The 27278-nt window shown below is 41.2% G+C and overlaps 1 protein-coding gene across 1 annotated transcript in view; it reads right to left on the reverse strand.

Moving 5' to 3' along the window:
- The window catches only part of LOC139538915 (low-density lipoprotein receptor-related protein 1B-like), a 555698-nt gene that overhangs the window by 151507 nt on the left and 376913 nt on the right, over positions 1–27278 (reverse strand). The window contains exons 32-38 of the mRNA XM_071341488.1: positions 14347–14487; positions 13963–14088; positions 13591–13722; positions 4477–4611; positions 4070–4199; positions 554–680; positions 255–406 (exon numbers count right to left, since the gene is read on the reverse strand). Coding sequence (XP_071197589.1) covers positions 255–406; positions 554–680; positions 4070–4199; positions 4477–4611; positions 13591–13722; positions 13963–14088; positions 14347–14487 — 943 coding nt within the window. The remainder of the gene's footprint in view (positions 1–254; positions 407–553; positions 681–4069; positions 4200–4476; positions 4612–13590; positions 13723–13962; positions 14089–14346; positions 14488–27278) is intronic.

Consider the following 27278-nt stretch of genomic DNA (forward strand, 5'->3'; position numbering starts at 1 on the left):
ATGGCACTTTATCATAAAGAAAATAACCAAGCAAGCATGAAATACCTCAAGATAACTGGTTTGACAAAAGGTAAAGGGACTTGCCCTTGATAATGACATTGAGATATGCTAGTACATTTACATAAAGAGATGGTGCACCTAATCATGTAAAAATACTCCCCTGAGGATCTTCCCACTGAGACCCCTGAGATTAAGGGTTAGAGGATCGGACTTTGCAGCCCACTCTGTGTGCATTTAAGGAAATAATAAATTACCTGTCAGACCAGTAGATGTAAGCTCCGAACACGGCCACGGAGAAGAGGTCTACGTTGGCCACTGACAGTACAATCTCCCTGCTCTCACCCGTCTCAAGGTTGATCCTCTCTATCTTGTCAGTGCGGGCGTCACACCAGTATAATCTATTTTCCTGCAAAGTTATGGGGTAAATTGGGTACATTTTATCCAAACAAAGGAAGATGAGGATAGGATGCTGTTATAAAACTGCTTTAGGATGGGGTGGATGGATAAGAGCAAATAGGACATAGATGGACCAGGAGGAAGCCCTGTACTGTACCTCATAGTCTATGGAGATCCCGTTGGGCCAGGCGATGCCAGTGTTGACCAGGGTGACCTGATCAGACCCATCTAGACGGGCTCTCCCTATGCAGGGGCTCTGGCCCCACTCTGTCCAGAACAGATACCTACCAGAGGGAGGGAGGGGAGGGAGGGGGAGAGAGAGGGAGGGGGAGAGAGAGAGAGATTGTAAATACAACCCATATTTATGTTTATTTATTTTCCCTTTTGTACTTTAACTATTTGCACATCGTTACAACACTGTACATAGCCATAATATGACATTTGTCTCTATTAGTTTGAAACTTTTGTGAGTGTAATATTTACTGTACATTTTTTATTGTTAATTTCACTTTTGTTTATTATCTATTTTGCTTGCTTTGGCAATGTAAACATGTTTCCCATGCCAATAAGGCACTTTGAATTTCATTCAATTGAGAGAGAGAGAGAGAGAGGGAGAGAGAGAGAGAGAGAGAGAGAGAGAGAGAGAGAGAGAGAGAGAGAGAGAGAGAGAGAGAGGGGCATAGTGGTCAACAGCAATATTATTGACATCTAACTGCTTGGACAACATTAACAGATCTGAAAGGATACACAACATGTCTGATCTAATGTGATAAGGAGGTTATCAGAGGTTATGCAACTGAAATCATATAGTGTTACAATGTAGTTCACCTCAAAGCCTACTTCTATTGGGTCTAGAGAGGATACTGTGGTGTTACAGCCCTCTGTTTTCAGAAAATGGTTGAAATGTGAGCCTGTCACGAGCCTCCAGCTGTTCTTTCACGCAGTGTCAACAGTCGATCTCGGACCTTTAGTAGCAAACTGAAACAAATCATACTGTGACTGCACACACCACCTACAACTGCTAAACAACTTCACATAGGTCAGGCATGACAACAAACATCACTGCAGGAGCTAGGAGCACATCGAAGCGTGTTTCTACTGGTCTGAGCATGTTTCTACTGGTCTGAGCTGGGGGGATTTCCTCCAAGGATTTATTTGTATTATTTATAAATAAATACAGTACCAGTCAAAAGTTTGGACACACCTACTCATTCAAGATTTTTTATATGTAGAATAATAGTGAAGACATCAAAACTATTAAATAACACATATGGAATCATGTGGTAACCAAAAAAGTGTTAAACAACCAAAACATATTTAATTTTAGAATTTCTTCAAAGTAGCCACCCTTTGCCTTGATGACAGCTTTGCACACTCTTGGCATTCTCTCAACCAGCTTCACAAGGTTTTGTATTTGTATTTATTATGGATCCCCATTAGCTGCTTGCAAGGTAGCAGTTACTCTTCCTGGGGTAAAATAACATTTAGCAGTTTATACAATTTTAAAAACATAAAAATACATCCACAGATTCCACAACACACTGTGTGCCCACAGGCCCCTACTCCACCACTACCACATATCTACAGCACAATTTCCATGTGTACGTGTGTGTAGTGAGTATGTTATCGTGTGTGTGTGTGTGTGTGTGTAATCCATGTGTCTGTGCTTATGTTTTTGTTGCTTCACAGTCCCTGCTGTTCCATAAGGTGTATTTTTTATTTGTTTTTGAATGAAATCAAATTTTACTGCTTGGTTCAGTTACTTGATGTGGAATAGAGTTCCGTGTAGTCATGGCTCTATGTAGCACTGTACGCCTCCCATAGTCTGTTCTGGACTTGGGGCCTGTGAAGAGACCTCTTGAGGCATGTCTTGTGGGGTATGCATGGGTGTCCGAGCTGTGCGCCAGTAGTTCAAACAGACAGCTCGATGCATTCAACATGTCAATACCTCTCGTAAATACAAGTAGTATTGAAGTCAATCTCTCTTCTACTTTTAGCCAGGAGAGATTGACATGCATATTACTAATATTAGTGCTCTGTGTACATCCAAGAGCCAGCCATGCTGCCCTGTTCTGAGCCAGTTGCAATTTTCCTAAGTCCCTTTTTGTGGCACCTGACCACACGACTGAACAGTAGTCCAGGTGCGACAAAACTAGGGCCTGCAGGACCTGTCTTGTTGACAGTGCTGTTAAGAAGGTAGAGCAGCGCTTTATTATGGACATACTTCTCCACATCTTAGCTACTGTTGTATCAATATGTTTTGACCATGACAGTTTACAATCCAGGGTTACTCCAAGCAGTTTAGTCACCTCAACTTGCTCAATTTCCAGATTATTTATTACAATATTTAGTTGAGGTTTAGGGTTTAGTGAATGATTTGTCCCAAATACAATGCTTTTAGTTTCAGAAATATTTAAGACTAACTTATTCCTTTCCACCCACTCGTTAAGTGTTGCAGTCATTTATTTCACTGTTGAGTCATCCGCATAGATAGACACACTGGCTTTACTCAAAATGTAGGGGCTATTTGACCCAGAAGGAGAGTGTTGGAGTGATGCATCAGATGATCTGGTCTCCACAATCACCCGACCTCAACCCAATTGAGATGGTTTGGGATGAGTTGGACTGCAGATTGAAGGAAAAGCAGCCAAGTGCTCAGCATATGTGGGAACTCCTTTAAGACTGTTGGAAAAGCATTCCTCATGAAGCTGGTTGAGAGAATGCCAAGAGTGTTCAAAGCTATCATCAAGGCAAAGGGTGGCTACTTTGAAGAATCTTTTTGGTTACTACATGATTCCATATGTGTTATTTCATTTCATATTTCATAGTTTCGATGTCTTCACTATTATTCTACAATGGAGAAAATAGTAAAATCAAGTAAAAACCTTGAATGAGTAGGTATGTCCAAACTTTTCACTGGTAATGTATATACGTACAAAGTACATGGTTTCAGCTGTTTCAGCCACACCAGTTGCTGACAGGTGTATAAAATCGAGCACACAGCCATGCAATCTCCATAGACAAACATTGGCAGTAGAATGGCATTACTGAAGAGCTCAGTGACTTTCAACGTGGCACAGTCCTAAGATGCCACCTTTCCAGCAAGTCAGTTTGTCAAATGTATGCCCTGCTAGAGCTTCCCAGGTCAACTGTAAGTGATGTTATTGTGAAGTGGAAACTTCTAGTAGTAACAACGGCTCAGCCGCAAATTGGTAGACCATGCAAGCTCACAGAACAGGACCGCCGAGTGCTGAAGTGCTTAGCACGTAAAAATCGTCTGTCCACAGTTACAACACTGACCAGCTGTTCCGAAAAATTTACTTTACAGCATACAATGACATTCTAGACGATTTTGCACTTCCAACCATCACTTGCCTTCCCGCCTTTGAGACAACAACTCCCATTGTTACGACGGAGACATAAGCATCTCGTCATTATATACAGATTTCTGCTTTCTATAAAGCCTACCAGCCATACAAACAGCCTTACCTCCCACTCCCAGGCGTCCGCAAGGTCTTAAAGTCAGAAGTATAATAGCACTAAACTACATTAGCCTTTTAATCGGGATTGGAATGATTTTAGTAGCCTATTTTAAATTGTTGGTGTTGATCTAGGGTATGCACACCCAATTGACGCCCCTGGCGCACGTACACACACGCACAAATAGACATACCCTTTCTGTGGATGAACAGCGATGGCTCTAGGTTGGTCAAGTCCCTCTGAGATGACTACACAACGGTAGGTACCACTAAGACGGGCAACCTCTATGAGGTTGAAACCATGGTCTGTCCAGTAAAGATTACCTGTGGGAGGAAGACAAATATACTGTTATCAGAGTACAAAGAACATTGTTACTCTTACTCATCAGAAACTAAGGAGATAATCACAACACGAACGTGTAACTTTAAAGCACAGACTTGTGCTTGCATCATTTATCCCAATGGCTATCTTTCAATTTGATTTGAATATTTTTTATGTATACCTTTATTTATACAGGTTAATCTCATGAGATAAAATCTTGGGGGGTATATCCACATAGTAAGAACCCATTTTTTACATTTTACAGAAGACAATACTGACCAGCAATCCAGTCCACTGCGATGCCCTCTACCCTGCTAATGCCCGTAGTAATGATGTCCTCCCTCCAGGTCTGATCCCTCTTGGCTCTGGAGATTGTGTTCAGGCCCATGTCTGTCCAGTACACTGTGTCATTACCTGTGGATAGGCAGGAAACAAAGTAAGGAAAAAAAATTGCACACTCGTAATATTCTATATACATTTCTGTGTAGACTGCAAACTTGGTATTCTTGGTATTCTTTAGTAGTCTTGGTATTCCTAGAGTGTGGAACTGATCCTTTTGTACTACTGTGGAAAAGGTAGGTACATTACATAGCCTCCTTCTTAACATACCAGTTTTTTATGGAACATTCTTTAACTCTTCATGGAGCAATCTTTTATTATTATGATGATATAAAGTATGATAGTTGTTACCGTATCCGTACATCCATTCAGACCTAATTTCCAGTGGTGGAAAAAGTGCCCAATTGTCATACTTGAGTAAAAGTAAAGCAACCTTAACAGGAAATAACTCAAGTGAAAGTGAAAGACACCTAGTAAAATACTACTCTTAAAATATAAGGTTTAAAATTTACTTAAGTATCAAAAGAAAAATGTAATTTCTAAAATATACAGTTGTAGTCGGAAGTTTACATACACATTAGCCAAATACATTTAAACTCAGTTGTTCACAATTCCTGACATTTAATACTAGTAAACATTTCCTGTCTTAGGTCAGTTAGGATCACCGCTTTATTTGAAGAATGTGAAATGTCAGAATAATAGTAGAGAAAATTATTTATTTCAGCTTTTATTTCTTTCATCACCTTCCCAGTGGGTAAGAAGTTTACATACACTAAATAAGTATTTGGTAGCATTGCCTTTAAATTGTTTAACTTGGGTCAAACGTTTCGGGTAGCCTTCCACAAGCTTCCCACAATAAGTTGGGTGAATTTTGGCCCATTCCTCCTGACAGAGCTGCTGTAACTGAGTCAGGTCTGTAGGCCACTTTGCTCACACACGCTTTTTCAGTTCTGCCCACAAATTTTCTATGGGATTGAGGTCAGGGCTTTGTGATGGCCACTCCAATACCTTGACTTTGTTGTCCTTAAGCCATTTTGCAACAACTTTGGTAGTATGCTTGGGGTCATTGTCCATTTGGAAGACCCATTTGCGACCAAGCTTTAACTTCCTGACTTATGTCTTGAGATGTTGCTTCAATATATCCACATAGTTTTCATTCTCATGATGCCATCTATTTTGTGAAGTGCACCAGTCCCTCGTGCAGCAAAGCACCTCCACAACATGATGCTGCCACCACCATGCTTCACGGTTGGGATGGTGTTCTTCGGCTTGCAAGCATCCCCCTTTTTCCTCCAAACATAACGATGGTCATTATGGCCAAACAGTTCTATTTTTGTTTCATCAGACCAGAGGACATTTCTCCAAAAAGTACGATCTTTGTCCCCATGTGCAGTTGCAAACTGTAGTCTGACTTTTTTATGGCGGTTTTGGAGCCGTGGCTTCTTCCTTGCTGAGCGGCTTTTCAGGTTATGTCGATATAGGACTAATTTTACTGTGGATATAGATACTTTTGTACTTGTTTCCTCCAGCATCTTCACAAGGTCCTTTGCTGTTGTTCTGCGATTGATTTGCACTTTTCACACCAAAGTACGATCATCTCTAGGAGACAGAACGCATCTCCTTCCTGAGCTGTATGATGGCTGCGTGGTCCCATGGTGTTTATACTTGCGTACTATTATTTGTACAGATGAACATGGTACCTTCAGGCATTTGGAAATTGCTCCCAAGGATGAACCAGACTTGTGGAGGTCTACAATTTTTTTCCTGCGGTCTTGGCTGATTTCTTTTTATTTTCCCATGTTGTCAAGCAAAGAGGCACTGAGTTTGAAGGTAGACCTTGAAGTACATCCACATGTACACCTTCAATTGACTCAAATGATGTCAATTAGCCTATCAGAAGCTTCTAAAGCCTTGACATCATTTTCTGGAATTTTCCAAGCTGTTTAAAGGCACAGTCAACTTCTGACCCACTGGAATTATGATACAGCGAATTATAAGTGAAATAATCTATCTGTAAACAATTGTTGGAAAAATGACCTGTGTCAGGCACAAAGTAGATGTCCTAACCGACTTGCCAAAACTATGATTTGTTATTAACAAGAAATTTGTGGAGTGGTTGAAATACAAGTTTTAATGACTCTAACCTAATTGTATGTAAACTTCTGACTTCAATTGTACTTAAGTATCAAATGTAAAAGTAAAAGTATGAATCATTTCAAATTCCTTATAATAAGCAAACCAGAAGGCGTGATTTTTTTTTTATTTTTTTTTTACAGAGCCAGGGGCACACTTAAAAACTCAGACATAAGTGAGTCTGCCAGATCAGAGACAGTAATCTAAATCAAATACAATATTATTGGGCACATACACATGGTTAGCAGATGTTATTGCGAGTGTTGAGAAATGCTTGTGCTTGTAGTTCCGACAGTGCAGTAATATCTAACAAGTAATCTAACAACAACTACCTAATACATACAAATCTAAGTAAAAGGATGGAATACGAATAAGTACATACAAATATATGTATGAGCAATGACTGAGCGGCATAGGCAAGATGCAATAGATGGTATAAAATTCAGTATATACATACGGGATGAGTAATGCAAGATATATGATCATCATTATTAAAGTGGCATTAATAAAGTGACTAGTGATCCATTTGTGACTAGTGATCCAATGATTTAAAGTCTGTATGTAGGCAGTTATTGATGGCTGTCTAACAGTCTGATCGCCTTGAGATAGAAGCTATTTTTCAGTCTCTCAGTCCCAGCTTTGATGCACCTGTACTGACCTCGCCTTCTGGATGGTAGTAGGGTGAACAGGCAGTGGCGCGGGTGGTTGTTGTCCTTGATTAAAGTTTTGGCCTTCCTGTGACATCAGGTGCTGTAGGTGTCCTGGAGGGCGGGTAGTGATGTGTTGTGCAGACCGCACCGCCCTCCGGAGAGCCTTGCGGTTGTGGGCAGTGCAGTTGCTGTACCAGCCGGTGATACAGCCCGACAGGATGCTCTCAATTGTGCATAAGTAAAAGTTTGTGAGGGTTTTAGGTGACAAGTCAAATTTCTTCAGCCTCCTGAGGTTGAAGAGGCGCTGTTGCGTCTTCTTCACCACACTGTCTGTGTGGGTGGACCATTTGAGTTTGTCTGTGAATTGTACGCCGAGGAACTTTCCACCTTCTCCGCTGCTGTCCCGTTGATGTTGATAGGGGGGGGGGGGGGGTGCTCCCTCTGCTGTTTCCTGAAGTCCACAATCATCTCCTTTGTTTTGTTGGTGTTGAGTGAGAGGTTGTTTTCCTGGCACCACACTATGGGTCACCTCACCTCCTCTCTATAGGCTGTCTCGTCCTTGTTAGTGATCAAGCCTACTACTGTTGTGTCGTCTGCAAACTTCAAGTTGGAGGAGTGCATGGCCACGCAGTCATGGGTGAACAGGGAATACAGGAAGGGGGTTGAGCATGCACCCTTGTGGGGTCCCAGTGTTGAAGATCAGCGAAGTGATTGTCTGTAGACAATCAAGTGATTGTTTGTTGACCCTGCCACATACGTCTAGTGTCTGAGCCTTTGAATTGCGACTCCACTTTGTCCCTATACTGATTTTTCGCTTGTTTGAATGCCTTGCGGAGGAAATAACTGCACTGTTTATATTTTCTCCATATTCCCAGTCATCTTTCCATGGTTAAATGCGGTGGATCTCGCTTTCAGTTTTGCACGAATGCCGCCATCTATACACAGTTTCTGGTTAGGGTTGTTTTTAAAAGTCACAGTGGGTTCAACATCTCATTTGCACTTCCTTATTAACTCACTCACCGAATCAGCGTATAAATCTATATTATTCTCTGAGGCTACACGAAACATGTCCCAGTCCGTGTGATCAAAATAATGGAATCCGATTGGTCAGACCAGCGTTGAATGGTACTTGTCACGGCTACATTCTGTTTGAGTTCCTGCCTATAGGAGGGGAGAACAAAATGGAGTCGTGGTCAGATTTGCCAAACGGAGGGCGGGGGAGGGCCTTGTATGCATCGCAAAAGTTATAGTAGCAGTGATCCAGTGTTTTGCCAGCCCGGGTACTACAATAAATATTTTGATAGAATTTAGGTAGCCTTGTTCTCAAATTTGCTTAGTTAAAATCCCCAGCTACAATAAATGCAGACTCCGGATACATGGTTTAAAGTTTGCATAGCTTCCAATGGAGTTCCTTGAGGGTTGTTGTGGTGTCAGCTTGAGGGGGGATGTACTTGGCTGTGACAATAACCAACAATAATTATCTTGGGAGATAATGCGGACGGCATTTGATTGTGAGGAATTCTAGGTCAGGTGAACAAAAGGACTTGAGTTCCTGGATGTTGTTACAATTACACCATGAGCCGTTAATCATGAAACATACACCCCCCGCCCTTCTTCTTCCCGGAGAGATGTTAATTCCTGTCGGCGCAACGCACAAAGAATCCTGGTGGCTGTACCGACAGCATGTCCCCAGAGAGCCATGTTTCCGTGAAACAGAGTATGTTACAATCCCGCATGTCTCTCTGGAAAGCAAACCTTGCCCTAATTACATTTACCTTGTTATCTAGAGACTGGACATTAGCGAGTAATATACTCGGAAGCCGTGGGTGGTGTGTGCGCCTCCGAAGTCTGACCAGAAGGCCACTCCGTCTACCTCTTCTGCGGCGTTGTTGTTTTGGGTCAGCCTCTGGAATCAGTTCGAATGCCTTGGGTGGTTTGAACAAAGGATCTGCTTTGGGAAAGTCGTATTCCTGGTCGTAGTACTGGTAAGTTGACGTCGCTCTGATATCCAATAGTTCTTCCTGGCTGTATGTAATAACACTTAAGATTTTCTGGGCTAACAATGTGAGAAATAATACAAAAAAAACAAAATACTGCATAGTTTCCTAAGGACTAGAGCGAGGCAACCCTCTCTGTCAGCACCATCTTGAAGTAAGGATAATCTCTTAAGTGTGTGAATTGGACCATTTTCCTGCCCTGCTAAGCATTCAAAATGTGATGAGTACTTTTGGGTGTCAGGGAAAATGTATTGAGTAAAAAGTACATTATTTTTTTTTGAAATGTAGTGGACTAAAACTAAAAGTTGTCAAAAATATAAATAGTAAAGTAAAGTACAGATACCCCAAAAAACTATTAAAGTGGAACTGACAGCACACTTTGATATGGTCATTTTCACGTTTTCATAAATTCATAGAATGTTTGGGAATGATGTAGAGTAAGGCATTTGGGAAAATTCTAGAGCAATAGAGTGGGAAAGCAGCCGTGCGTTTGGACAACAGACGCTGCAGTAAATAAAATATAATAAACACAGACCTTAGTCTACACAGACCTGTGCACCATAGCCAATCAGAGCTACAGTAGGCCTTTATGCAAATAAGCCATTTGCCACACGGACTTGCCATCATTCACTTTGAACTGGAGTGTGTGTTTACAGGCAGTAGCAACAGCACGACTTTAGATCATTAGAAAGCATTCGCCACAAGCCACAAAATACACCCGAATGGATCTCTGCAAATATGTAAATACCATGGGGAGTCCACTTACAATTGGGCACTTTACAGTCCTATTGGTCACACAACCATGTGAGGTAGGCTCTCTCTCCCTCAGTCATGAATATCAACAACTATTGCTAGCCAGAGCGAGATGAGCTAACACCTAATGAGGGAACTTTAGATAAACCCTCTCAAACTTTTTCAGCTAGATGGCTGTCAAAATTTCACTGACAAACAATAAGAAATAGTAGCCTGCTCATCCTTCTCCATCTTGCCTGCCAATGCATGCTTGACCCAACTTAATTTTTTCTTTATTTTACCTTTATTTAACTAGACAAGTCAGTTAAGAACAAATTCTTATTTTCAATGAGAGCTTAGGAACAGTGGGTTAACTGCCTTGTTCAGGGGTGGAACAACAGATTTTTACCTTGTCAGCTCAGGGATTCGATATTGCAACCTTTCGGTTACTAGCCCAACGCTCTAACCACTAGGCTACCTGCCGCCCCAATTGCCTACCAGCCCATTTGATCGACGGCAAATACATTTGATTGACAACTAAGGGTGCGTACTTGTCTGTTCGTAAATTCAGAGTGTTTCACTCTCCTAGCATTGAGCGCACACTGCACTATTGACACTGGGTGCATTTATAAATTCACTCTGGCTATTTACTCTGATTTCAGAGCACTCTTGTCTGAGTGTGCAAGAGCACAGAATTACAGGAATTTAGGAATATGACCGGTGTCAGTAAACGTCGCCCCAAAAAACATAATTAAGTTGTTGCCGGCAGCACAGTTACCATCTCAATGCTCTAGATAATGCGAGCACAGCCTAACAAGCTCTGCTAGGGTGAGTAAAATGATCAAAGTGAGGTGTTCTCTCATTTATGTCTGCAAGTAGCTAGCAAGTGGCAACAATTTCATTACATTTACTGACACCTGTCATATTCAGCAGGTGTTGCATGTTTGTAAATTCATCCGTTATTCTGTGCTCTGGCACACTCAGACGAGGGTGCTCTGAAGTCGGAGTAGATAGCCAGAGAGAATTTACGAATGCAAGAGATATGCTAAGTGGATAACAGTCATTCAAGTTCAGTTTAGCTAGCTAGCTAGCAAATAAATTCACTTTTATTGGTAACTAACCAAATGACACCTGGATCTCTAGCTGTAGCCACTGAAAAATTATATGAGGGGAAGAAGTTTGTCTCTCACCCACTCCTCCAATGACATGACATCCTCCCAGCAGCTAAATAGCTAGCTACATAAATAGATACGCTAGCCTATTAGCCACATAATGATTGACTTGTGATCATTGCCCTTGCTAGTTTGATTGTATTGACATTCCCAGCCTTAGTTATGTTCGTCCGTTTTTGTCCAAAACTTTAAGTCATTGAAACGGAAACAGTGCATTCCGAATTCGTGGAGGCAGGAAACAATGTACCAGGCCAGTTGTGATTTACAACATGATAGCAATATTTTTTGGACTGGTGAATTATATGAATCATGCATTGAACTGCATCCATCTATTCTGCCAACAATGCCTTAATGTACATCATGTGATATTTTGTCAAATATAACATATTTTTAAAACCTCTAACGAAGTTGGTTTTGTAGCATAAACTGGGAATTTTATATTTTTGACTGTTACACTGCATAACCAAAAGTATGTGGAAACCTGCTCGTCAAACATGTGTGGCCCACCACTTCACAGCTGAGCCGTTGTTGCTCCAAGACGTTTCCACTTCACAATACAGCACACAGTTGACCGGGGCAGCTCTAGCAGTGCAGAAATTTGACAAACTGACTTGTTGACGGAGCCAAGTTGAAAATCACTGAGATCTTTAGTAAGGCCATTCTACTACCAATGTTTGTCTATGGAGATTGCATGGCTGTGTAGTCGATTTTATACACCTGTAAGCAACAGGTTTGGCTGAAATAGCCAAATCCAATAATTTGAAGTGGTGTCTGCATACTTTTGTATATAGAGTGTATTATGATTGCCTGTTTGTTGCATATTTGCAAAGTAGTTAAAACGCTGTCAGTTCCACTTTAAGTAGTACTTTAAAGTATTTTAACTTAAGTACTTTACACGACTGCTTATTTCTTTGTTGACATGCAATACCGGGAAATGAAAAGGCTATTGTATACCAGGTTTTATTGGAAAATAAATTGCATATGCAAAGCATAGTATCTAAATGGCTAACTCTATTTCATATCTGACAGGATGAAATTGCCATTCGTTTCCAAGTCCAGCCTTAAAGCCTTAAGTACATTTCGGTATTTGCCTGTCTGTACAGTGGGCCCAGGTTGTCGGGAGGATAGGCAGAATCATATGTTGATTTGCCCCTTCCTATTTACACAGAATTCACACTCTGTTAACACATATCTTACATGTGACATGTTCCAGCTGGAAGGCTTTCATATTTTTTTTGCACCAATGATCTACCTCATAATGACATGAAAATAGTATGTGTGAGCTATCCACTGCTGCTGCTGGCTGACTCTGAGTTTAGCTAGACGTTTGCATGTTCACCTGTATCACAGCAACAAAGGGGAGGGAAACCAAGACCCTATACATACCCACCCAGCCTGCTAGCTGCTAATTTTAGCTCCGGGTTTAATCTTTGATATTTTTTTTGTTGCTTTAGACTAGTTTCCTAATTTCCTATTATTCTCTTTGGGTAGTGTGTGTGGTAAGTCCTGCCTTGCAACTTTACAGTATGTTGTGCCATACCTTCATCCTAATCTATCAAATGTGGTCTGATGACAACTCTCCTCTCCACGCTTATCTCCAATTCATGGGATATATTTGTAAACAAAGGATTTCTGTAACACTTACAGTGTGTGTGTGTGTGTGTGTGTGTGTTAGATAAACCTTATCTTTCCCGGTGTGCCTATATGGTTGTTTGTTATCATTTGGCCTCGTGGCTCAACTAGCCCTTAGTTTATTCATACCATTCGTAACTGAAATTAATCCACCATATTTAGAACATGAATTACGCAAGACAAAACCCTTTTTTATAACAAATGCCAGCATAGGCCATTGGGTTTATGTATTATAATGTCCATGTTACCTTCATTTGATACAATATCTGGGGAATTGCTTTATGACAGGCCTGGTTCAGGGCATGTGGAGAAATGTTTGGTGTTTCTCATGCTGCGTCTCTAGTAACGTGGACGTATTACTCTTTCATCTCTGCAGAACTCAACAGCACCACTAACCATTATTCAACAGGGTTAGAGAGCATACTACAATACAGCTCTTTCTCTCCTTTTTTCTGTCTCTTTCTTTCTCTCTCTCTCTCTCTCTTTCTCCCTCTCTCTTGACATTTTTCTCTTGAATACAAACTGCCAATTGGAGTATGTTTCATGTATGCTGTGGAAGACATCATCAAATCAATGAACTGTAGGTTTAACTGTTGACTGAGGAGATGAGTGCAGTAAATGACTGTGTCCTGCTAGTCCTGGTCCCCACTCTTAATTATTATGATTTATAAGCCAAAACAGATCTTTGATCAACCTTCCTCCTCTGAGATGCCCATCACTGGCCCTGGTGGTATCTACCTGCATGGAAGTCCACCCCCACAGCGAACAGGGTCCCAGTGATGGGCATCAGAGCCTCCATGTTGTCATTGGGGTCCAAGGCAATCCCTCTGATCCCCTCATGGATGGAGTACATCAGAAATGACTCAATGCCTACAGGGTAAAACAGGGATTACTTAACTGTTAGTCTCTTGTGACAGACTGTTAACATAAATGTTAACGGCACTCACACAAGATTTGGTTCTGAATTTCAAGATTAACATACTGTAAGTTAAGTTAATATGCAGAGAGTACATTTACCCCAGTGAAATGTAGTATGTTTTAAATTATTACAGAGGTTTCTATAGTGCTACTTAGCAACAGTCAATTTGCGAATCAGACTTGTTGTCTTACCCTCACAGGACATGCGGTCGGTGCGCAGGTTGTAGCCCACAGTACAGGAGCAGCTACGGGTGTTCTCTGATGTGGGGAAGCAGAGCTGGGAGCAACCTCCATTGTTCACCTGACACAGGTTCCTTCCTGGAAAGGACATGGTGAATAGTATATTAGTAAGGAGACAGGATACCATTATGTTAGCTTCATGGACATCTTTACTAAGATATGATCTGATATGTTATGCAGAGCGCTATAGGTACTGTAGTACATCGTGGCGTCACATTTATGAATGTCAGCAGATGGGATTGAAAAGTGAAAAGTGCATAATTAAATGTGTGTGTGCCTGTGTGTGTGTGTGTGTGTGTGTGTGTGTGTGTGTGTGTGCGTGTGCGGGTTCCTCACCTCTCTGTCCCTCCCTGTCATAGACCTTCATGTACACCACTCCGCTGGTCTTATTCCTCAGGACCACAGGAGTCCGTCCGTCTCTCTTGTTCACAGTCCCCAGTTGGGCTGAATCATCATCTGCCCACCACAATTTGTTACCTGAAACAAGGAAATGTCCTTAAAAACCACATTATCTACCAACTTTAACTGTCTGAAGAGTTTTTTTGTTATGTACCTTTATTTATCCAAAAAGTCCCATTGAGGTCAACTTGACTTCTTTTGCAAGGGAGACCTGGTCATATACAGTTGAAGTCGGAAGTTTACATACACTTAGGTTGGAGTCATTAAAACAATTTTTTAACCACTCCACAAATGTCTTGTTAACAAACTATAGTTTTGGCAAGTCGGTTAGAACTTCTACTTTAGGCATGAAACAAGTCATTTTTGCAACAATTGTTTACGGACAGATTATTTCACTTATAATTGACTGTATCACAAGTCCATTGGGTCAGAAGTTTACATACACTAAGTTGACTGTGCCTTTAAACAGCTGGGAAAATTCCAGAAAATTATGTCATGGCTTTAGAAGCTTCTGAAAGGCTAATTGACATCAATTGTACCTGTGGATGTACTTCAAGGCCTACCTTCAAACTCAGTGCCTCTTTGCTTGACATCATGGGAAAAGACCGCAGAAAAACAATTGTAGACCTCCACAAGTCTGGTTCATCCTTGGGAGCAATTTCCAAATGCCTGAAGGTACCACGTTCATCTGTACAAACAATAGTACGCAAGTATAAACACCATGGGACCACGTAGCCGTCATACCGCTCAGGAAGGAGACGCGTTCTGTCTCCTAGAGATAAACGTACTTTGGTGTGAAAAGTTCAAATCAATCCCGGAACAACAGCAAAGGACCTTGTGAAGATGCTGGAGAAAAAAGGTACAAAAGTATCTCTATCCACAGTAAAACGAGTCCTATATCGACATAACCTGTAAGGCCGTTCAGCAAGGAAGAAGCCACTGCTCCAAAACCGCAATAAAAAAGCCAGACTACAGTTTACAACTGCACATGGGGAGAAAGATCGTACTTTTTGGAGAAATGTCCTCTGGTCTGATGAAACAAAAATAGAACTGTTTGGCAATAATGACCATCGTTATGTTTGGTGGAAAAAGGGGGATGCTTGCAAACCGAAGAACACCATCCGTGAAGCACGGGGGTGGCAGCATCATGTTGTGGGGGTGCTTTGTTGCAGAAGGGACTGGTGCACTTCACAAAATAGATGGCATCACGAGGATGGAAAATTATGTGGATATATTGAAGCAACATCTCAAGACATAAGTCAGGAAGTTAAAGCTCGGTCGCAAATGGGTCTTCCAAATGGACAATGACTGTCACGCCCTGACCATAGTTTGCTTTGTATGTTTCTATGTTTTGTTTTGTCAGGGTCTGATCTGAGTGGGCATTCTATGTTGTATGTCTAGTTTGTCTATGTCTATGTGTTAGTTGCTTGTGTCTGCACTTATTATATATAGCTTCACGTTCGTTTTATTGTTTTGTAAGTTATTCAGTGTTCTTCGTTCCTAAAAGTAACGATGTATTCATATCACGCTGCGCATTGGTCCTCCGATCCTTCTTACTACTCCTCCTCAGATGAGGAGGATGACGAATGTGACAATGACCCCAAGCATACTTCCAAAGTTGTGGCAAAATGGCTTAAGGACAACAAAGTCAAGGTATTGGAGTGGCCATCACAAAGCCCTGACCTCAATCCTGTAGAACATTTGTGGGCAGAACTCAAAAAACGTGTGCGAGCAAGGAGGCCTACAAACCTGACTCAGTTACACCAGCTCTGTCAGGAGGAATGGGCCAAAATTCACCCAACCTATTGTGGGAAGCTTGTGGAAGGCTACCTGAAACCTTTGACCCAAGTTAAACAATTTAAAGGCAATGCTACCAAATACTAATTGAGTGTATGTAAACTTCTGACCCACTGGGAATGTGATGAAAGAAATAAAAGCTGAAATAAATAATTCTCTCTACTATTATTCTGACATTTCACATTCTTAAAATAAAGTGGTGATCCTAACTGACCTAAGACAGGAAATGTTTACTTGGATTAAATGTCAGGAATTGTGAAAAACTGAGTTTAAATGTATTTGTCTAAGGTGTATGTAAACTTCCGACTTCAACTGTATGTAGTGCATGCATAATACCTGGAATATATTAATTCTGACAATGTAATAGGTTACTGATGATGCAACATTTAATGTAGTGAAATCCCCAAATAAACCAGTACTCTTATCCTGTGTCTGGACTACACACAGGTACATGTTTGTTGATTTGCTTGTTTCAGTGGCTCTACTACACTGTTGTAGAATGCAGAGTTAGGGCTGGCACAATTACCATATAACTATGCAACTGACAGTTATGGATGAAGACCATCATGAACATAAAATAACTGTCATAACTGTAAAAAAAATATAAATAAATAAAAAATATAGATGTATATTTTATTTTGTGTGTGGAAAGAACAGATGACTGAAGATGGGACGGCTGGCATTCGTGCGTTTAGGAGCGGAGGAGAAGAGAAAATGTGTTTCTTAAAAACATTTTTTTTAAATCGATATACTGTATATATGCAGTGCATTCGGAAAGTGTTCGTACCCCTTCCCTTTTCCCACATTTTGTTACGTTACAGCCTTATTTTAAAATGGATTAAATAAATAAAAATCCTCATCAATCTATACACAATACCCCATAATGACAAAGCGAAACAGGTTTTTAGACATTATTTAGCAAATTTCTTAAAAATAAAACCAGAAATACCTTATTTACATAACTATTCAGACCCTTTCCTATGAGATTCAAAATTGAGCTCAGGTGCATCCTGTTTCCATTGATCGTCCTTGAGATGTTTCTATAACTTGATTGAAGTCCACCTGTGGTAAATTCAATTGAGTTTGCCAAAAGGCACCTAAAGGACTCTCAGATCATGATGAACAAGATTCTCTGGTCTGATGAGTCTTTGGCCTGAATGTCAAGCGTCACATCTGGAGGAAAACTTTGCACCATCCCTACGGTGAAGCACGGTGGTGGCAGCATCATGCTGTGGGGAAGTGTGTACAGTATGCATCCCATTTAGGAGTGGAACAAACACCATCCTATTCCAGCCCCCCTGGTGAAATCCAGTGATGCTCACTACTGGCTCCAGACTAGAGCATTCAACTCAGATGTGACAGAGGTTTTTCATTCAAAAACCCAGCGGAGTGCAACCAACCTCACCTAACACTGTGAACTGTTGCATGCTAATACCAGAACCTTAAGAGAGGGGTCACAGAGGTGTACCCTGAATAAATATTGGACCACTTTCCCAATCTGAAAATGCATGAAATGTGTTCTGAAGTTAGCAGAAGGATTAGCAATACATTCATATTTATTATCAGTGCCATTTTCAACAGATTAAACACATGTATGAGAATTTGAATGTTGATATTTCAGTGAGGCAATGGTTATGCAAAGATGTGCTATTCAATTTTGCAGTCGCAGACAGCGGAGGTGCTTCAATGGAAAAATTACTTTTATTTACAATACTTTCTTATAATAATATATTTTTGTGTTAAATTGCACCGCTGTGACAATTGATTGTCTGCTTTAAATGTTTGGGTGTTACAATTTGGTGTATTGTTCAGTTCTGCAAATGAACTATTCTCAAGGATATTGTTTACTTTATTTTTGTCAGTCATAACCATTGTCAGCAGGGAAAATCTAATAGATGATTATGATTGCACCCAAGCAGTGTCTAAAAAAACAAATATGCCGAAGTATTATGTTTTCCTTTATCATAACTATCAAATGAAATAAAATACAATTTTGTTTGTCACAAAATACACCAGGTGTAGACCTTACCGTGAAATGCTTACTTACAAGCCATTAACCAACAATAAAGTTCAAGAAATAGAGTTAAGAAAATATTTACTAAATAAACTAAAGTAAAAAATGAAATAAAAAGTAACATGTGCGGGGGTACAGGTAATTTGTACATGTAGGTTGGGGTAAAGTGACTATGCAGTGATAATAAACAGCGAATAGCAGCTGTAGAACTTTTTGAGGATCTGGGGACCTTTGCCAAATCTTTTCAGTTTCCTGAGAGGGAAAAGGTGTTGTCCTGCCCTCTTCACGACTGTTTTGGTGTGTTTGGGCCATGATAGTTTATTGGTGATGTGGACACCAAGGAACTTGAAACTCTCGACCCGCTCCACTAGAGCCCCGTTGATGTTAATGGGGGCCTGTTCAGCCCTCCTTTTCCTGTAGTCCACATCATCTCCTTTGTCTTGCTCACATTGAGGGAGAGGTTGTTTTCCTGGCATCACACTGCCAGGTTTCTGACTTCCCCCCTATAGGCTGTCTCATCGTTGTTGGTAGTCAGACTGTTGTATCGTCAGCAAACTTCATGATGGTGTTGGAGTCGGTCTTGGCCACGCAGTCGTAGGTGAACAGGGAGTACAGGAGGGGACTAAGCACGCACCCCTGAGGATCAGTGTCGTGATGTGAATCTCATTAATGTGATGACTGTTATTTATCAAATAATTACCTACTATGTTTAATTGTTACCAGATTATATTAAGCATGTAACAATTAACTCATTAGGAATTTGGGGCACCATGGAAGAAGTTGTTTAACGAGTTACAATCTCCCGAATTAAACTCAAGAATTTATAGATATCGATAACAGTCACTTATTAATAGTTCCCTTATGTCAGTCTCATTCTGAAAGTTGCAGACTTCTTGAATCTGTACAAACCCGAGTCTTACTGATTATTCCGTACCACACAAATTAATTTGATTATTTATTTACTAACAAACTAAATGATAACACAGGATACACACACACGCGGTATAAGATATTCATTAGAAACTTAATACGATGAAAACAGGTCCCTAGCAGACTAACACAATATGACACTTGTTACAAAAGATGAAGAGTTAAAGAGAGAGAGAAAACGCGAGAGAGAAAGAGAGACAACACTTGGATACATTTGGGAACTTCGCTCACAGTAATCCTAATACCTTGGCTCGAACAGCCGCCCTTTCGGGTAAGAAGTAATGCATGTACTTACATGTTGAAAGTCTTCGTCGTGTATCTCTGTTGGACCCAGGCCTTTGTGAAAAGGGTTTCGCTTCGTGAAAAGGGTCCGATTGGACCTTCTCCTTCGGATTGGTAAGTGTAAGTCTCTGTCCACAAGAGGTCACAATGCCATTCTCCTTGGTTGTCTGTGTTTACTTTCACTCGTTCTGGAAGAGTGGTCTTCTGAGGACAGCTAATCAGCCATGTCGATTATCCCCAAGGTTGTGATGAGAGCAGTGTAGTCGACAATGGTTTGAAGAGAATAACCAGATGATTCTACTTAAATTAACTTTCTTAGATACAGCACTTAGAACAGTTACTCAACTGTAACCTTGATTGTTAGTCTACTTTGTCTTCTTCAACTCGTGTTGATTTTCAGTGTCGTAGCCAACGTAGACCTAGCTGCAGCTGGTGGTCCTTCTAGTCTGGTATGTTAATTCTTAAACTCAATAATCACTTATACCCTTGGGTAAAAAGGGGCGGTTTTGTCATGCTGACATGCTCTCTGAGCTCCCTAGGGCGTGGCTAGTTACGAGACAAGGTATCATCATTACTAGGATCTCGTTATAGAACTATAATCACAATCCTATCTTAACAAAAATATTATCTTCATCCTTGATATTTCCTACACAACATAAAGGATGCAAACCTGATATACACAGTGTGAAAGCGCTTCAAGTTACAATGTTATCATGATAAAAATGTTATACACTTTTTAATGACGTCACAAAATAGACATTAATTTCCCTTGTTCCATCTCTCATCATTCCCCACATTCGGATGTTGAAATATATTGTCCCAGTGTTTATTGTTGGATGTTAAGAGTTTTTGGGCGGCAAAACCTTCTGTTACAAAGTGATTTCTTTCCCAATACTGAGGAGCAAAGGAAGAGACTCCCCTCCTGCTTAATTTACGACAGAGTGTTAAGGTATCACCCCCCCCCCCCCCTTCCGTGGGTAAGAGGGTCTGGTTGTTGTCAGCTATTTACCAAGCTGATCTGAGGCAGATGTGCTGTTGCCTACCCTTACCACCTGGGGGCGGCCCATCAGAAAGTCTAGGATCCAGTTGCAGAGGGAGGTGTTTAGTTCCAGGGTCCTTAGGTTAGTGATGAGCTTTGTGGGCACTATGCTGTTGGATGCTGAGCTGTAGTCAATGAACAGCATTCTCACGTAGGTTTTCTTTTTGTTCAGGTGGGAAATGGTAGTGGGGAGTGCAATTGAGATTGCGTCATCTGTGGATCTGTTGGGGTGGTATGAGAATTGGAGTGGGTCTTGGGTTTCCAGAATAATGGTGTTGATGTGACCCATGACCAACCTTTCAAAGCACTTCATTGCTACCGATGTGAGTGCTACGGTGCATTAGTCATTTAGTTAGGTTACCTTCACATTCTTGGGCACAGGGACTATTGGTGGTCTGCTGAAAACATGTAAGTATTACAGACTTGGTCAGGGAGAGGTGGAAAATGTCAGTGAAGACACTTGCCAGTTGGTCCACGCATTCTCTGAGTACACGCCCTGGTAATCCGTCTGGCACCACGGCCTTGTGAAGGTTGACCTGTTTAAGGTCTTGCTCATATCGGCTAAGGGGAGCGTGATCACACAGTCATCCAGAACATCTGGTGCTCTCATGCATGCTTCAGTGTTCCTTGCCTCAAAGCGAGCATACAAGTAATTTAGCTTGTCTGGTAGGCTCGAGTCACTGGGCAGCTCGCGGCTGGGTTTCCCTTTGTAGTCCGTAATACTTTGCAAGCCTTGCCACATCCGATGAGCATCTTAGTCCTGTATTCACACATTGCCTGTTTGATGGTTCGTCTGAGGGCATAGCGGGATTTCTTATAAGCGTCCAGATTAGTGTCCCACTCCTTGAATGCAGCAGCTCTAGCCTTCAGCTCGGTGCAGATGTTGCCTGTAATCCATGGCTTCTGTTTGGGATATGTACGTACGGTCACTGTGGGGACGACGTCGCCGATGCACTATTTGATGAGGCCGGTGACTGAGGTGGTATACTCGTCAATGCCATTGGATGAATCACGGAACATATTCCAGTCTATGCTAGCAAAACAGTCCTCTAACGTAGCATCCGCGTCATTGGGGGCGGCAGGTAGCCTAGTGGTTAGAGCGTCGGACAAGTAACCGAAAGCTTGCAAGATCGAATCCCTGAGCTGAGAAGGTAAAAGTCTGTCGTCCTGCCGCTGAACGAGGCAGTTAACGCACTGTTCCTAGGCCGTCATTGAAAATAAGAATTTGTTCTTAACTGACCTGCCTAGTTAAATAAAGGTAAACAATGTCAAATACAAATTTGACCACTTCCGTATTGAGCAAGTCACGGGTACTTCCTGCTTCAGTTTTTGCTTGTAAGCATGAATCAGGAGGGTAGAATTATGGTCAGATTTGCCAAATGGAGGATGAGGGAGAGCGTTGTATGCGTCTCTGTGTGTGAAGTAAAGGTGGTCTAGAGTTTTTTTCCTCTGGTTGAACATGTGATATGCTGGTAGAAATGAATTCAAATGGATTTTAGTTTGCCTGCATTAAAGTCCCTGGCCAATAGGATTTCCGCTTCTGGATGATCATTTTTTTGTTCACTTATGGCCTCATCAAATCAAATCAAAATCAAAGTTTATTTGTCACGTGTGCCGAATACAACAGGTGTAGACCTTACAGTGAAATGCTTACCTACAGGCTCTAACCAATAGTGCAAACAAAGGTGTTAGGTGAGCAATAGGTAAGTAAAGAAATAAAACAACAGTAAAAAGACAGGCTATATACAGTAGCGAGGCTATAAAAGTAGCGAGGATACATACAGACACCGGTTAGTCAGGCTGATTGAGGTAGTATGTACATGTAGATATGGTTAAAGTGACTATGCATATATGATGAACAAGAGAGTAACAGTAGTGTAAAAGAGGGGTTGGCGGGTGGTGGGTGGCGGGACACAATGCAGATAGCCCGGTTAGCCAATGTGCGGGAGCACTGGTTGGTCGGCCCAATTGAGGTAGTATGTACATGAATGTATAGTTAAAGTGACTATGCATATATGATAAACAGAGAGTAGCAGCAGCGTAAAAAGAGGGGTTGGGGGGGCACACAATGCAAATAGTCCGGGTAGCCATTTGATTACCTGTTCAGGAGTCTTATGGCTTGGGGGTAAAAACTGTTGAGAAGCCTTTTTGTCCTACCGGAGTTGGCACTCCGGTACCGCTTGCCATGCGGTAGTAGAGAGAACAGTCTATGACTGGGGTGGCTGGGGTCTTTGACAATTTTTAGGGCCTTCCTCTGACACCGCCTGGTGTAGAGGTCCTGGATGGCAGAGAGCTTAGCCCCAGTGATGTACTGGGCCGTACGCACTACCCTCTGTCGTGCCTTGCGGTCAGAGGCCGAGCAATTGCCGTACCAGGCAGTGATGCAACCAGTCAGGATGCTCTCGATGTTGCAGCTGTAGAACCTTTTGAGGATCTGAGGACCCATGCCAAATCTTTTTAGTTTCCTGAGGGGGAATAGGCTTTGTGGTGCCCTCTTCACGACTGTCATAGTGTGTTTGGACCATTCTTGTTGAGTGCGGTCTCAGTGCCAGCATCGGTTTGGGGTTTTAAATAGACGGCTACGAATAATATAGATGAGAACTCTCTCGGTAGATAGTGTGGTCTACAGCTTATCATGAGGTACTTTACCTTAGGTGAGCAATACATCGAGACTTCTTTAATATTACACATCGCGCACCAGCAGTTATTGACAAATAGAGACACACCCCCCCCCCCTTGACTTACCAGACGTAGCTGCTCTGTCCTGCCAATGCATGGAAAACCCAGCCAGCTCTATATTATCCGTGTCATCGTTCATCCACGACTCAGTGAAACATAAGATATTACAGTTTTGTATGACGGGGATGACGGGGATTTGAATGACGGGGATTTGGGCCTGGTCTCTGGAAAGCAGTGTATCCTTCACGTCGGACTCATTAAAGAATACATCTTCGTCCAGTTCGAGGTGAATAATCGCTGTTCTGATGTCCAAAAGCTCTTTTCAGTCATAAGCGAGGGTAGCAGCAACTTTATGTACAAAATTAGTTACAAACAATGGGGGGAAAAAAATAGCACAGTTGGTTTAGGAGCCTGTAAATGGCAGCCATCCCCTCCGGTGCCATTGTATCAGAATAGACAACAGACTAGAACGTAATAAGAGGTTACCTTTTTACGACATCTTTCATAATGTAGCCTATGCCTCAGTTGTTGTAAAGAAGAGAAGGAAGGAACCCACTACAGTTCAGTGTAATAGCCTTGGGCTCAAAGTCAAAATTCAAAGGAAAGTTTAAAAAAATGTCTGGAACAGCCAAATTACTTTGAGTGAGACTGACAGCTTACATGCTGCTTCCAAAACATTTGACCCTGCTAATCACCTAGACAAGTTTGGCTGTGCTTTCTGCATTAATGTAATGCCACTGGGGCAAGTAGGTAGCAGTGATTGCTTGGTTATTGCTCATCAAATTACATTTCCACCTCAACCGCTGGGTTTGATGGCAAGTGGAGACTGATCACCCACACAGCCTAAACACCTGGCCTCACCTCACATCACCTAACACACACACAATCTAAACACAGGCCCTCAACTCTCCGTCTATCCGATCCAATAACAGTAGTGCATAAACCTGGTGTTACACACATTGCTTCCATTACCTCTATTTAAAAATGTCCTCTGGAATCATCCGGACACATCAGTGATTCCGCAGAAAAACATGCAATTGCTGACATTTTTAGGGAATTATTTGCCATTTGTTGTGACTGAGCTCTTCAAATCACCTTATAGCTCCATCGACGATTACAATAATTTTCCTGCTCATTCTGGCACTTAAGCCTGTCAAAATTGCTACATTTACCTGGAGCTAACTGCAAATAGCACTGCTGGGATATTTTAAAACGTAATAGTCAATCGATCAATAATACTGTATAATAGCAAAAATGTTTACCTTTAATTTACAATCTGTAGAAACAATGAGAATAGTAAGGTTCAGAACTTTTGTGAAACATCACAACACAGTTGAATGTGTATGGCAAATAGAAAACTGGATAGTGTTCAGAGATAGATGGGAGGGGTTGAGTGGAGCTTTAGGATGGGACTAAAAACAAGCAAAAGATAACTAGGGTAAAATATACTGTGTCTGTAAAATGTATATAGTACGTATAAGCTGGAACTAGAAAGCTAAGTGTTGTTGTCCATTAGTTTACTCCAATTATAGGAGGGGTGGTAGGGTTATGGGAAAATAATAAAGGGAAATATGTGTTTATTTTTTATATATTTACTAAAAAATATATAGGGGGTTTGGAAATGATGAAGACAATTACATTGATGGAAGCCACAATCTATCTGCAATATTAAAGCTGATCTTTCACCCCCCCCCCCAAAACAAACAATATAAAAAAATAAACCTGTCAATCTGAGTCTCAACATGCTGTTCAGCACTTCAACTGAACATTCTCAGAATGACATGACAACAGCAGGAATCAAGCAACAGTTAGCTTCCAATCCACACCACAGTCGCAAAACTAAACTATTGATAACTTGTCAGGCAGGGCAACCTTGGGTAAACCTCTCATCGATGGTCAGTCACACACACAGACGTACGCACGCACACACGCATGCACACACACATATACACACACACACAAAATGGGGCGATAGATCCAGCCCCCTGTTAGGTCTCAATCTCTCTTCATTGAAACAGGCTGATGGTTGAGCCTAACCACACCAAACACAGCCTTACATTGATTGACTCAAAGCAGACCAAAGGCCTCAGCTACAGGAAGGAACTGGTGTTTAATCAGCGTTCAATAACATTGATTCGCTAACTCACAATGGAGAAGAGCCCCTAATACTAGCAAGAAAATAAAGCTAACGCTATCTAATAAGCAATTTCCCTTTGGAACAGATGGCATATATAGCCATGAACATATGAAAAAGAAAACAATGATATTGTTGAACCTGATGGATACCAGAGTGTTCATTTATTATTATAGCTCTCAACAGATTATTCTGCATTCTGTAAATGTGGGTCCTTGACGTGAACATGAACCTTAACTCATATTAAAAACAAAAGGCTATGTTTTAAGTGAAAATAGGCATTGATCTGAAGCCAAAAATGAAAGGAAATTCACATGAGCACCACAATGCCTACTCCACCCATGCTATACCAAGGTTTTCCAGCACACAGCTTTGACCTACTACAGTAGCTATATATATTTGTTAATTTAACCAGGCAAGTCAGTTAAGGACATATTCTTATTTACAATGATGGCCTACCCCGGCCAAACTCTAACCCGGCCGACGCTGGGCCAATTGTGCGCCGCCCTATGGGGACTCCAATCACGGCTAGTTGTGATACAGCCTGGAATCAAACCAGGGTCTGTAGTGACACCTCTAGCACTGAAATGCTGTGCCTTAGACCGCTGTGCCACTTGGGAGGGAGCCCAATGTTGGTATTGTAAAAATATCGAATAACATACTTTTTTGGTCAGTAGACGCCAAACATAACAGGTAGAGGTGTGTTAGACACAGTAGCTCAGTTATGACTGTCTGCATTCCTGCTTTCTTTGCCTGTTAGCTCACCTGTGTAATATTGAATTAAGCTCAGAACCACTTGTGTTTCAAACATGGACCTGTTTTATCAATTGCTGTGCTGCTCACTGGACAGTTCCTGACCTGTGTCAAAATAATATGTAGCTTAAAGTTATGTTTGTACTTTTTGCAATAAAGATGGTGATGCAACAATAATAATAATTTACAACAGGCCTATATCTAAAAATACATACAGCCAAATTATATACAGTGGGGAGAACAAGTATTTGATACACTGCCGATTTTGCAGGTTTTCCTACTTACTTATGCAAATTAATTACTTAAAAATCATACAATGTGATTTTCTGGATTTTTGTTGAAGTGTACCTATGATAAAAATTACAGACCTCTACATGCTTTGTAAGTAGGAAAACCTGCAAAATCGGCAGTATATCCAATACTTGTTCTCCCCACTGTATATACATATACATAATTTAAATAGCAGGACACTATAAAGTTCATTATCCCTCTGAAGAGTATGAATTAGACAGTTTGTACAAAATAAGTTTGTTTTGTAACTTATTTTGTGCATAATGTTGCTGCTACCGTCTCTTATGACCGAAAAGAGCTTCTGGACATCAGAACAGTGATTACTCACCTTGAATTGGATGAAGAATTTATCTTTAATGAGTTGGATGGGAAGGAAATACTCCAAACACCCGTACAGAAACTGAGATTTCACGGAAAGAGATAGGGGTGCCTTGTGAGGACCAGGAAACAAGTGGCTAATTTGCCTTTGCCAACCACATTAAAAACTGTAATATCTTATGTTTCACCGAGTCGTAGCAGAACAACGACATTAATAACATACAGTTGGCGGGTTATACACTCTATCAGCAGGATAGAACAGCAGCCTCTGGTAAGACATGGGGCAGGGGCCTATGCATATTTGTAAAAAAACAGCTGGTGCATGATATCTAAGGAAGTCTCGAGGTTTTGCTCGCCTGAGAAAGAGTATCTCACAACAAACTGTAGACCACACTATCTACAGTTGAAGTCGGAAGTTTACATACACCTTAGCCAAATACATTTAAACTCAGTTTCACAATTCCTGACAATTAATCAGAGTAAAAATTCCCTGTCTTAGGTTAGTTAGGATCACCACTTTATTTTAAGAATGCGAAATGTCAGAATAATAGTAGAGAGTATGATTTATTTCAGCTTTTATTACTTTCATCACATTCCCAGTGGGTCAGAAGTTTACATACATTCAATTAGTA

This window comes from Salvelinus alpinus, chromosome 14 (genome assembly GCF_045679555.1).
Source record: "Salvelinus alpinus chromosome 14, SLU_Salpinus.1, whole genome shotgun sequence".
NCBI lineage: Eukaryota > Metazoa > Chordata > Actinopteri > Salmoniformes > Salmonidae > Salvelinus > Salvelinus alpinus.